This window comes from Carya illinoinensis, chromosome 6, assembly GCF_018687715.1.
Source record: "Carya illinoinensis cultivar Pawnee chromosome 6, C.illinoinensisPawnee_v1, whole genome shotgun sequence".
Classification (NCBI taxonomy): domain Eukaryota; kingdom Viridiplantae; phylum Streptophyta; class Magnoliopsida; order Fagales; family Juglandaceae; genus Carya; species Carya illinoinensis.
This window is the reverse complement of record NC_056757.1, coordinates 36,831,820-36,846,065: the sequence shown is the minus strand read 5'-3', so window position 1 is coordinate 36,846,065 and position 14,246 is coordinate 36,831,820. Positions and strand designations below refer to the sequence as shown.

The window sequence follows — 14,246 nt, the reverse complement described above, 5'->3', positions numbered from 1 at the left end:
ATTTGAACCAACCAAGTTTCGACCTAACTGGCCTTTATTAAGAGAAAGTCCGACCAAGAATGGAACCAAAATTTTTCTTATAGAAATGGAAAAAAGATCAAATAGAAACACGGATCACAAATTCCTCCCAAGCAAAACCATTATATCTAAAATTAGAAAACAAACCAAGAATTAATATCCTTATTTCAGCTACATCCTTTACAATCAGTTTTTCTTTAACACAAAATTGATATTCACCAAGTACTCAGACTCTCCCTTGATTTTAGGATGCAGGAACTTGTACAGAAGCACGCATTGGCCAGCCAAGATGTGGAGGCGATCCTAGTGGGGTTGCATCCCTACTATGAGAGAACAGACTCAGCTCTACGAATGCCCCTGTTGAAGTCCCATCTTTCTCAAAAGTCCGGAAAGATATCGATCCCCGCTTTGTTGACGCATCAGAATTTCTACTTGGACTAACTTGACTGCTTTCTTCAGGATGGCTCTGGTTAGCTATAAGAGAGATGCCATCATTATGATCATCATCAACCCTCCTAGCCTCTATGTCCTGTAGATTTCCCAGGGCTAAAGAATCTGCAACTGGGTAGTACACAAGCATGCATATACACAGCCCGGCACAACATAAAAGGGCTAGAAAAGCCAACAAAACAAGAGTTTCAAACAGAAAATGCTCTGGTTTAGACAAAACAGATAAACCAAGGAAAAGAACCCTCAATGGTAGGAAACTTGAAACGGAGAATAACAATGTGTAAACTCTCTTCTGCAAACTCTTATTGATGACCAATTTCAATATCCGACTTCCAAGCCAAAACAAGTAGGCAGTGAGGATCATGGCAAAAATCCCTAGGAATATGGTACTCAGTAAGGGGTAAGTGCAGAGGGCCATATCATCAGTTCTTCCCGTCCCAGAATCGGCAGCCGTACTCAAAAAATAATGGGGCAGCTTTCTCAGGTAACTCTTATCCTTGTTTAACTGGGGTCCAATTAAAATAACAAAGAGCTGAAGTGTGAACATAGGAAGGCAGCATAGAAGAACATAACCTGCTGTTTTCCCATTCCATCTTCCGCTTAGAATTCTCAACTGTGTCTTCTGCAAGGGCGCTCGCAGGAGAAACACGAGGGTGAGAAAGAGGCAAGGTTCTGCAAACCCCAGATTTGACACGATGTAGCCTTTGCAAACAGTTTCCTGCCATTTCAAGTTAAGAGCACGTCTCAACAAACTTAGCCGTATCACCTCACCAAAACCCCACCAAATTGCAAACAAGATGAACGTAATCCGGATGATCCAAGGACCACTAAAGTAACTGAGTTGAATACAACCTGAGCTACGAATTCGAGACCGGAAGTAGACCGAGTAAATAATGCATAGCAAACCAAGTACAATTAAGACTGAAACTAGACAAATTGTCACCACACCGAATGCATCGGCAGAAAATCTCGTCAGGGGCATTACCCGAAGCACAGATTCCACGCATGCTCTCAGCCAGCATGGATACAAAATATTCCTCTAGTAGAGTGTACTCTTCCTTCCCAGAATTAAGGAGAATAATAGAAATAGCTTCCAAAGTAATACCAGAGGATGCTCATTGACCTCAAATTAACTATAAACAATCAATTACTCAGTATGATGGTTCAGCAACCTTGCCAACGGCACCCAGGCGGCACCTACCCTGAGTTCATATATATGAGAAACAAAATCATATATCAATATGTCAACAGCCTTTTCTGGGCTCTATAGTTGATCATCCAATCAAAATACCTACAATATATAAAAAATAAACCATGAGCCAACAAAGAAAATGAAAAGGGTAGTACGTCTCAGGTTGCCAAAAAAATTTTATGCCAGATAAAACAAATAATCTGTCGTCGAGACAAAACATCAACTAACTATGAGAATGAAAAAAATTCAGAGAGCAAGAACAAAGGAATTCCACGCCACGTAAAAAGCATAACAAGATCTTCAGTCTTCAATCAAAAGATCTAACTTTCCCTCACCCGTATAGCCAGTTTGGCTTAATAAAATTATGCAACTTATATAAATTGATAGGAGAGCAAACAGAAACAAGAAAAAAATAAAACAAGCCCAGAAAATAGTCACTCTTCCGCAACTGTTGGTTTTAAACGTTCCTGTAGTTCACAAAAAAAAAAAAAATGAGAAAATAGATTTTACATGTGTTTGAAGTATAGATTCCTCCAAATATCAAAATTACCAATGTTACTTCATTAAGAATCTCAGCCAAACCTACTTGATTCGAGTGAAAAACAGAATTTCAAAACATCATTGCATCGACGTTACTTACTAGTTACCCAAACAAATTATCAAGAGAGCACAAGTTCAATGCAAAACTTTGCATGATAAGAAACAACTGGTCCCAGCACGGTGTACTGAACATCATATAAAAAATCAACCTTTAATACACTCATCTAAATGCCTTCTATTACTACTCGATTCTATGGAACCTGAACTTTGTCCTCCATTACACAATATTATTGAAATCAAATGGCCTATAACGTCAATTTTGATATATCTTGAACTCTGTGTCAACAAAATAAGACCCTACAAACTGAAGGCCCTGGTCCATAGTTATCCTAATGCGGGAAAGTAAAACACTTTTTCAATTACTATTTCAGTTCATTTTTTAACAGTTCCACAAACTTTACAGTTGGGCTGGGTAAAATTCATGCAAATGAAAACTTTTCGGAAATGACGTTTCTAAAAATGCCGTCCGGAAGAGAAATAAACTTCCGGATAACTTCTCTCAAGACTGCAACCAGCCCCTACATCTTTATGGAAAAATAACATTTTTGACTGATACAAACCAAGAAAAATCACATCTTTTTCAAACCAAAAGAAAAAATTAAATAGCCTTTAAAAAAAAGGTAAGAAAAACTTAAATAGCTAACGTCATTTCATCCTATTTTCCGCCGCTTCATAGTAACAAAACAGATCGTAAGTACATCCATCATAAAAACAAAAACCACAGACTCAAATCTAGGCATTTTAGACAGCAAACAAAACTAAGATATATAATAAATAAATAAATAACTCATATACGTCAGCATGACAACCACGTAAGCTACAAAATCAGCAAGAAACCCATTAGAAAGCATATAACAAAGCATGCTACGCATCGATTACAATATTGAAAGAAACCTCAATTAAAGAATTGGAATCTAGAAACAGTACCGGAATGAGCAAAACCTAGATCAATGGGGAGCAAACAGCGGGCAGAATCCTGATCTGAGGAACTCGAACCGCATAAACTAAGTATCGCAAAACGAGATCAGAGAAGCCCTATTCGCACATAGAGGGAGAGAGAGCAGAGGGAGAGGGAGAGGGAGAGGGAGAGCGAACGTAGTTAGGGGGAATAGAGGTGTGAGTGGGACTTTGTTGGTAACAGGCTGTCTCCAGCTGTGTATCTCCGAGCCTGTAGGTTCGGAACTTAGGGACCTCGTTTGATTCGAACCTACGTGGCAGTTTTCGTGACGGCGTTTATTTCGATAATGTGCGAGCATTTTTCTTTTGGATATATGAATGAACCCTATTTCCCATGTGTCTGTCTTATCTTATGTTAATACAAAGACAATACCCGATTAATTACCAATTGTTTTTTTTTTCTTTTTAATATTATGATTTGATGATTCTCTGAATTTTTTATTTTTTCAGTTACAACTGTCCGTCAGAGTCTCGTTAAGTTATCCGACATGACACATCACGAAAATCTGGCTTCCACATATATATATATATATATATAAAAATTAAAAGAACTAGCTGCGCAGCACTAAAAATATTTAATCCCATGATGGCCAGTCAATGCAGCCGACTGTATTTGGATCTTCACTCAGTATATATATATATATATATTAAGATGTGAATAGGGATCAGGATCTAATCAGAATACAGGTGAGCTACGCTAATTATTATTGATAAACAATTAATTAATTAATTAATGGGAGGGAGTTGCGATCCAAGACGAGGTTTGACGGAGGAGGCGGTGTAGTCCTTGAGCGTTAAATTGCAGTGAATAAACCGGACTAGTAGTAGTGGTGGTGGTGTCCAATTAATACTCGAGTTCATGCATATTATATATATATATATATATATATATGCATACTCCAATATAATAATAATTAACCTCAATGGATATATCGACCGATGATATTATTGACGGTGAATTAGCCTCTGAAAATTAGCATCAGTACTGGTCCCATAACTACGTCCACTGGGACCACTGATGCTAATTTAATCCAGTTTATCTTCTATCTAGCTAGCTTCTAGATATAGTTCGGTTCTTGATCATTTGTTTGATCACTAGAATTCAAAGAAAATGGCACCATCTGTGGGCCGTACGTTCACTGACCGTCTGCCGTCTGCCGTCTGCGTATGGATTATGTCGGTGTAACTGGACTAAATAGTAAATACGGGATATTAATTGCACACAAATAATAATCATGTCTGCATGCATGCCTTGCTAGCCAAGCAAGAAATTGTTTTTTAATTCTAGCTAGGTTTAATTCTCTTGAATGGCTTCATGTGGTTCGGGGTTACATTTCCAACAAGAACACAATCCACTATATACTGATCTGGACCATTGATACCTCCATGCAGGACTAGCCAGGAAACCTTGAGGATCGAGATAATGTTAAGGACGACGTACTTAAATAAGCCCTAGCTCTAAATATTGCTTGCAGCTCATTATATATATATATATCTTTATATATATAAAGTGGCTATCTAACGGCCACTAACAGAAATTCTTGTTTTTTCGTTTATTTTATTGTTTTACTTAACGCTGTTTATCTTGTAAATTTGTCGGGGTCGATATTAGCGTGCGATACTTTTCTTTCATTTTGTTCTCTCGTCTGTGCATTTGGAGGTTCATACTGGGAATTACAACTTTTCTATGTATTGAGCTTGGCTGGACTCTCATCGACAGCTTCTCTATGTATTCACTCCGATGTGATTCAGTTTGTGAGCAAAAGGTAAAAAAAATTGAGCTTGGCTGGATTATGTACTCATTGACAGTTTGTATTTGTACGCGATTCAGTGTTCTTTTTCTTTGTTTAGTTTTTTCATGGTAAATTATGTATGCGATTTAGTGTTCTTTTACATGATAGATTATATACAAAAGGTAAAAAACAAATTGAGCTTGGTTGGATTATGTATGCGATTCAGTGTTCTTTTTCTTTGTTTATACTCACCGACAGTTTTTTCTACATAAACCCACTTGGTATAGATCATGCTCTGTTCTTGAAACCCACCTATTGTTAATAAAAAATTCAACCCTGTTGCGTGAAGTCTTTAAAAATATATTCTTGATCCTAAATATAAAATTTCCCTCGTAGCTTTAAGGACTCTGTTTTGAAAATATATTCTTTTTTATTGGTTTGGTTTCTGGGCAAGGAGAGGGAAAGGAGGAGAGTAAGAAAAAAAATTAAGCCATCTGTGGGATACTGTCGGTGCAAGAGTAAGAAGAAGAGAAGGAGATAATGGGAGAGAAAGCCCTCCAGCATGCTTGAAAACAAACGAAATCGAGAAGAGGAAGAAGAAGGAAGGTAGCGGCGTGCAGGAGAAGAAAAACCCTGAGGGATGGCCAAAACGGTGCCGTTTTATGTAGAGAGGGCTGGGCTGAAAAAAAGCCCACGGGCTGGGCTACATAAAGCCGAAAGGACTTGGCCCAAAACAGAGAAAACCCACTAAAAATGGGCCCTATCTGAAAAATACAGATCCAATAAAATAAAAAAACAAAAAAAGTAGAAAAAAAAACCCAACAATGAAATAAATTAAAACATAGAGCAATTTAAATACTAAACAATAATTAATATCAAGAAAGTACGTCAAAATAAATTTTATAACTTAGTAATCGTAAAAGAATACGTCGAAAATCACGTTAAATTTAAAACAAGAGAACCAATATTACTAATAAATAAAATAATTATTTAATTAAAACACATAAAAATGTAGGATATCACAGGCATGTTAGAAATTGTATATTTTCTCTAATGGTTTTCCAATAAATTCTTGCTGCACGTGTGCTGGCAAGAATTAAAATACTGATCATGGTAATTAATTTGTTAGTTAAAGTTCATTTGTAATATTCTACTAACTATATTACTTGTATAAAAATTGAAGCAATGTCTTCTAAGCTATATATGCCATCAACTATTTTTACAAGTTTTATAAAAAAACATATTACTTTTGTAAAATAACTGTTTAATTCAACTAGACAAACGTGCTCTGCACGTTACTTTGACCTAGTATATATATATATGTGTGTGTATGTATGTATGTACGTACGTGCGCGCGCATGTAATACTAATTATAAGAGATGCTTCACTTTTCAGTTGTAGTAATTACCACACATAAATCAGAGTTTTTATATTTTTTTCTCTGATGAATTCATGTACTATTAACTATTTCTCGCGCGTAGGAAATGGAAAATTAAGGGAACTAAAAAAAGGGACGGTGATATATATATATATATATATATATATATATATATATTTATATATATATATATGTACTCGATCCAAGACAGGATGCATGCTGTCTTACTTGAAAAATCATGGACGTTGCCTTAACTTGATGGCCATCCAAGCTGCTCGTTTCTGCATATATATATATATATATATAAGCTTCGCCAGAACATGATCATGTCATATATAACAATATTGAATACATAAGCCTGAGTTAATGTCTACGCAGGCTTCTCCAAATTTAAACAGAACTGAGCAATTGATTAACCAACAAATTGCAGATAAAGAACCGTAAGCAGATCGAACTCGATCGATCCACCTAACTTGCTGATTTACCAACCACAGTTTTGCTTCATGCAGAATTTTAAGCAGCTCTCTTGTCTTCATCGATTAATATTGCTCCTAATTCCCTTCATGCCCAAGCATCACAGTACGTATAATCGCACTACCTTCGCCTCTCTCCTCCTCATTTCAACCTCCACGATCTTCCTCCTACTCAAAATTGAAATACAACTCCATGTTCAATGTTCATTCCGCAGCCAGCGCTAGTCCCCAGAGCTCCATAGCCTATCCTTTCCTCCACTTCCAAAATCAGATACAGCAAACACAAGTTCTTAGTTTCTCCTTCTATCTCTCTCCCCACCTTATCATTTAAAACAACCATAAATAAAAATGAGGCCTAAATCCCATCCATTCGCCAACCTTAAGTTCCTGCTTCTCGGTGTATTTATTGCTTTCTTCCTCTTCTTTCTGCTAAGATCAGGTTTCCCAACTTCCAACCAAAGCGAGTCCCTCATTTCATCAAATTTCATTTCTAATGTTTCAAGTCGTGTTACCAAATATGCAACGGCAACAGGGTGCTCAACTTGCACCAAGATCCCACCCACCCTAGCCCAAGTACTCATTCACTACTCAACCTCAACCATCACCCCGCAACAAACATTCAAAGAGATCTCAGTGACAGCAAGAATTTTAGAAAATAAATCACCATGCAATTTCTTAGTCTTTGGCCTAGGCCATGATAGCCTAATGTGGGCAGAACTCAACTATGGTGGCCGTACAATTTTCATCGAGGAAGACGAGGCGTGGATACAGCAAATCAGACGCCGGTTTCCCACGCTGGAGTCGTATCATATGACGTACGATAGCAAGGCGAACCAGGCGAATCATCTCATCGATGTTGGCAAGGGACCTGAGTGCACAGCACTTGGGGATCCAAGATACTCAATCTGTCAACTCGCCCTGAAAGGTTTGCCTACTGAAGTTTATGAAACAAAATGGGATCTGATTATGGTTGATGCACCCACAGGTTATTATGACGAGGCTCCGGGTAGGATGGCTGCTATATATACAGCCGGGATGATGGCGAGGAATAGGGTGGATGGGGATCAAACTGATGTGATTGTGCATGATGTGAATAGGGAGGTGGAGGATAAGTTCTCCAAGGCATTTCTCTGCGATGGGTACATGAGGAAACAAGTAGGCAGGTTAAGGCACTTCTCTATTCCCAGCCACAGAGATGGCTTGGAGAGGCCGTTTTGCCCAGAATAATCCTTCCCCGTGTGTTATTTACATGTGCCATATTGTTGGTCCCATTTCCGGACATTTGAGTATCCTTTTTTGGCAGATCGAATATGTTTCAAGCACAAATTGGAAGAGACGGGTTTCCTATGCAATCGGGTCGAACTATGGAAAACCTTTCGGATATATACACTTCTATTCTCTCGTCTTTTTTTTGGGTCCTGATCATGTCCACTTTCATCATTTTATTAAAATTTGTGAAGCCACAATAAGAGAAGATGGGGGTACATGATTCTCAAGGGGCATGCACCAAAATCTAGTTTCTAGCATATATAGAAAATTTACTAGCTTTCCGTCTTCAATATTTTAGTTAATTTTTTCCACTTCCTTTCTTTCTTTTATTTTCCCCCTCCCTCGTAAGCAATAACATCAACACGCATCACAAATGCTAACACTTATACGATTCAAAACCTTCAGTCCCGCCACGAAGGTGAGTACCCAATGAAATAAAGAAGAAGACACGGAATGTGCTCAACAGAACGTCAAGGAGAAGATAAAAACTTTTATGCCTCGTTTGGTTATACATATGAGATGAGATGTGATGTTTTAAATAGTAATGAATAAAATGTTAGTATAATATAATTTTTTAATATTAATTTTGTATTGAGATTTGAAAAAATTAAATTATTTATTATATTTTGTAGAATATTTTGTATATATTCTTTCCTTCATATAATGATGCTCATAAAGTGAGCTATTATTAGCCAACAGTACATACCCAAATTATAACAAACAATTACAAGATTAAATCTCCATTGTACACTTCATCAATTTTTTGTTGTGCATAACAATTCCAGAGTATTCTGTGATTGAGAATTTGTTATTTCTGTCCAAAGGCAACTTTGTGTGTTGACGTGGTGTGGGCATAGCCTTTTTTTAATTCTGAAGAGTCTGATGCTTCAATAGTCCCTCTCGATTCAAGTGGCACAAGGAAGTTAGTCAAGGATGAGCGAAGCAAGTTGAATCGATTTGGAGATAGTGGCTTGGTGAGGATGTCAGCCACTTGATCCTTGCTTGAAGCAAATGCAACTCTGAGTGTCTTAGTTGCAACTCTTTTACTTACAAAATGGAAGTCAAGCTCAACATGTTTAGTTCTTGAATGTAACACAGGATTTATTGACAAATAAGTGGCACCTAAATTGTCACACCATAAGGTTGGTGGATCAATTAAAGAAATGGTTAATTCTTTTTAACAGTGACTGAATCCAAAGAATTTCATAGGTGGTGTTAGCCACAACCTTGTACGCAGCTTCTATTGAAGAACGAGCAATAGTGGGCTACTTTTTAAAACCCTAAGAAATAAAGTGTGAGCCAAAATATACGCAAAAACCACTAGTGGATTTGCAGTCATTTGGACACCCCGCCCAGTTAGCATCCGAGAAAGCAATAAGTTTGAAGGAAGAAGACAATGAAAAATAGAGGCCAAAATTAGGTGTAAAACGAAGGTAGCGCAAAATACGCTTGACAGCTTGCCAATGAGAGGCACAAGGGTAGTGCATAAATTGACACACTTTGTTGACTGCGAATGATAGGTCAAGTCGAGTAAAGGAAAAATACTGAATGTGACGCCCCTAAATTCCGTTTGGGATCGGACGGACATTTGAAGCGTCACGACATGCAACACAAGGTTACCTGCCCCCGTTCATGACATATAAGATGCAATGTTCCTAACATGCATCTAACATTATGCAATATTCGCAGCGGATAATTTTTTTTTTAGCAATACTATGCACCAAATTGAAAATATCTCAAATGCTTAAAACATACTTCATACATAAAAACCCATTGAATAGATCACAACACTAGTCCAAAATGGTTATGATCCAAAAAGTACTAAAGATGCAACTCCATTGTACAAGTAGTAATTTATGTTAACTACTATATTAACATTGACGCCGCACCGTCGCTTAGTCAACTGTGTCTAGTTGATCAGTTCCTGATTCTCCTTCAGGTCCTGTAACAAGATCTACCATTCGGGGGGAATGGTAGTTGAGACTATCAAAGTGAGATTTGATTACAAATCTCAGTAAATTAACAAAAAAACTTCCACACAAGCTAATGATGCATGCATGACAGTAAAAGCATAAATGCATAATCAAATTCATAAGTAATTAAAGCATAACTTGGCGTACAACATAGCATAATTGACATAACTTAAATTGAAACATGAACTGAACTTGACTTGACATGAACTTGATCTGAAACTTAACTTAACATAAAAAATACATACTCCACAGTTGTTGTGACCCCATGTATTCTACACAAACTTGACTTAACATGAAAAATACATACTCCACAGTTGTTGTGGCCCCATGTATTCTACGTGTAAATACATACTCCACAGTTGTTGTGGCCCCATGTATTCTACGTGTAAATACATACTCCACAGTTGTTGTTGCCCCATGTATTCTACGTGTAAATACATACTCCACAGTTGTTGTGGCCCCATGTATTCTACACAAACTGAATGTACTCAAGATGAAACGTGATTGGAAAACGAAAGGACTGGAGCCCTGACGTAACATAACGTGATTTGAACATAACTTGAAATAGAAACATTTCGTAACATGGCATAACATATAATAGACAACATATTTAACATGACATACTTGTAATGTACAGTAATACATGACAGAATATATTATGTAACAGATAAAAATTGATGACAGAATAAATTCTGTATAATAGACAATTACGTGATAACTTGGTATGACATGACATATATGATAACATACATATATACACTGTAGTTCCTTTACTTAGCACACATACACAGTAGACTGCTAGTAAGTTAAAAACTAACTTACCTCGATCTCCGCGTTTCTTATAAAACTTCAAGTGCGATCACGAGAAACTGTAATTAATGATTCTAAAAGTTAGAACTAAATCACTAATAATTTGAAATATGGAAAATACTAACTTAAAGAGTAAAATTTTCATTTTACTCTCTACATGTGGGAAAATGACCGTTTTACCCATAACTTAAGGATTTTGCATACTAACTCCAAAAGTTTCCAAAATTTACATTCCTCATGTAAATTTTGTCCTAAACTTAAATATCAATTCAGAAAAAATTAAAACAAAACACAACTATGAAGAACACACTATGGCCGAAACATCCATAGGTCATTTTCCTTTATTTTTATTGCAATTCCTTCCAACTTCAAAACACATGCTTAAACCAAAATTTTGCAACAAATATCTTCCAATCCTAAGTTCAAAACCATACTTAAAACATCCATTTAGAAAAAGCTAATAATCAACACCAAACTTTTTTGTAAAAAAATCCAAGCACTTGAATCACAAGTTTTGACCTTAAATCAAAACATCTCCAAAAATTTCAAAAATCAAATCTTACTCTAACATATTCATAATATCATCCTAATATCAACCATGCTTTAAATCATCAAACTAAAGTCACCAAAATCACAAAATAACATTTGGAGTTTTTGGTTTTACACTTAGTCCAAAAACAGAAACTTTTTCCTCAACTAGTTTTGATAAATCTTTTGATCTATGACTTATAAATATATGATATTCAAACCAAACCATTACGTGGTTTAAAAAGATGTCCTAAAACATATATAAGCTTCTAATTCAAGATCACATGGTTAGAAATTAACCAAAACATAAATTTAACCAAGAATATCCACACTTTGGCTTATCTGAATATCTCTTTGTATAAAATTTCATATCTTTGAAACTAACATCAAATATCTTCAAATAATAATATAACATGTATATAAGATGTTTAGGATCCTCCAATAAAATTATCAAAGTCATTAGAATAGGTTTAGACCACCAAAGAGTTAAACTTTCTCAAAACAGAAACTGTTTTTCCTCTTCCAATTTCTAAGTTTCTAAATCTAAGAAAATATTTCATCAAAACCTTTAATCATGCAAAAATCCTCAACCAATAGTCATATATACATGTTAACAATACTCCATAAAAATTTCGGACCAATATCTATCCATTAGCTTGGTCAAAAACTCCAAACTATAACATATTCTCCAGTTTATCTCCCAGAATGACCTTTCTATAGTTTACACAATATTTGACTGACCAAATGATCTTCAAATGGTGCAAATAAGATATCCATGTAAACTAGACTAAAAAAGGAACAACTTATATGAAGGAGACTTTATGATAAAATACTTACAAAAGTTTCGAAATGGGTATGCAAAAGACCTCCTAAAAGCTGTCCGAGAGAGAGTGTTTGATATTCTTTCGATGGAAAGTGTAAATGAAGATAATTTCGTGGGGAGAGGTGGCTGGAGATACTTATGGATGAGATATGGAAGAGATGTGGCTGGAGTTGAGAGTTGAGTGTAGTTTTTCTCCTACCCAAAATATCTATAAAAGATTATCTCATAATATTCTATCCAATAGTATCTACAAAAAATCAACTTAAGATATTTTTATCTAATAATATCTATAAAATCAACTCAAAATATTTTTACCCAATAATATTCATGAAAATTACCTCAAGATATTTCTTTTTATCCAATAATATCTACAGTTTTGAACAGACGTTTTGTCCAAAAATATGAAAAAGTGTTATTACGCCATAAGACCTTAAATAACCCTCCGAGTCTAATGGCACAAACCATAATACATTTTGACACTTCTAACTATCTCCAATAATAAAAAAAACACACTTCGGATACTATAGTAAATAATAACATTAACTATGTGGTTAGACTAAAACCTATATGATTAATGGATTTGTGAAAACTTATAGAATCTTCACGAGATTCCTAAAGTCAATAGAAATTCCACAATTGAATTTCTAGCGGGCTGTTACACTGAAGACTCCTTACTACACTCCTATAAAGCTAAGGATTTTCAAAGAAAGGTCCATCAAGAGCCGAGAGTTTGACATTGGCACACATAAGGGTAGACACTGGCTTAGAGTTGTGCATGTTGGTCTTATGTAACAAATTAGAAATGTAGTGACTTTGGGACATGAATAGACTAAAGGACATACGAGAAATCTCAACACCCAAAAAAACATGTAATACGCCAAGGTCTTTGACAGGGAAGTCACCACGAAGTGACTTAATAAAATCATGAATCAATGAAATGTTAGAAGCAGTCACAATATCATCAACATAAATTAGAATATAAATGGAATTAGAACTATTAGATAGAATAAACAATGATGAATCTGAAACTGAAGCAAGAAAACCTAAGGAAAGCAACTTGGAGCTCAGTTTAGAGAACCAAGCCCAAGGGGCTTGTTTCAAACTGTAAATGGACTTGCGTAGGTTACAGACGTGGTGCTGGAAGTCAAGATTTACGAACCCAACAGGTAGATGCATATATACATCCTCCTCCAAGTCGTCGTATAAGAAGGCATTTTGTATATCAAGTTGATGAAGAGGCCAATTGCGGGTCACAACAATGGACAGAAGGAGCCTTATCGTGACAAGTTTAACAACGAAACTAAAAGTCTCTGAGTAATCAAGACCAGGTTGCTGATGAAACCCTTTAGCCACAAGACAAGCTTTTTCATCGCTCTAAGGTGCCATTAGCCTTCCTTTTGATCTTGAGAACCCACTTAGAACCAAGAATATTTAAGTGAGGAGAGGGTAGTACCAAATCCCAGGTTCGGGTCTATATGAGCGCATGAAATTAGATGGCCATTGCATCACGCCATTTAGAGTATTTGGTTGCCTCAGTATAGCATGTGAGTTCTTCTGGAATGGATGAGGATTCGGAGATAGTGAAGGAGGTAGATTTGGGTTTTGGCCAGGGAATGGTTTCGTCTGAACGGACAAGAGGACAATAGGTGTTGGTTTTGGATCGGGTGATTATTTCGTGAGGAGTGGGGATGGAAGTAGGTGAAGGTTCAGTTGGGGAGCCAATGGACTGCGGAGAGAAGGTAGAGTTGGGGTTAGGAGAGGAGATTGAAGAAGAAGAAGAAGCAGAGGAGCAATTCACTAGAGAAGGAGATTGTATGGATCGGGTAGGAGAGGAAGTGTGGTGGGTTGGGGTATGAGGGAGATTCATGGGCTGTAAGGGAGTAAGAGTGGGCCTAATATCTGTGGAATACGTGGGCTGGGTAGATGAGGCCGTGGGGGAGGCAGAATGTTGTGGGGAATTAAAAGGGACCCAAGGCAATAGGGTGGACTTAGAAATATTGGGCTGAGTGGATGGCCTAGAGTTAGAGGATAATGCCCGGGAA

General features: G+C 36.6%; 2 protein-coding genes across 3 annotated transcripts; one reads left to right on the top strand and one right to left on the bottom strand.

The window, feature by feature from the left end:
* Positions 1-121: 121 nt before the first annotated feature.
* On the bottom strand, positions 122-3,375 carry LOC122314013. 2 transcript variants are annotated; one of them, XM_043129383.1, is made up of 2 exons: positions 3,188-3,375; positions 122-1,759 (listed from the first exon to the last, which is right to left on the bottom strand). In XM_043129383.1, exon 2 carries the CDS (start codon positions 1,448-1,450, stop codon positions 263-265), a length of 1,188 nt encoding a protein of 395 aa, XP_042985317.1. In that variant the 5' UTR covers positions 1,451-1,759; positions 3,188-3,375; the 3' UTR covers positions 122-262. The 2 variants fall into 2 exon arrangements, with proteins under 2 accessions (XP_042985317.1, XP_042985318.1); XM_043129384.1 differs by having other exon boundaries at positions 122-1,670.
* Positions 3,376-6,876: 3,501 nt separating this feature from the next.
* On the top strand, positions 6,877-8,377 carry LOC122312953 (glucuronoxylan 4-O-methyltransferase 1-like). The gene has a single exon (XM_043127628.1). The coding sequence runs from the start codon at positions 7,150-7,152 to the stop codon at positions 8,026-8,028; it is 879 nt and encodes a 292-aa protein (XP_042983562.1). The 5' UTR covers positions 6,877-7,149; the 3' UTR covers positions 8,029-8,377.
* Positions 8,378-14,246: the final 5,869 nt, after the last annotated feature.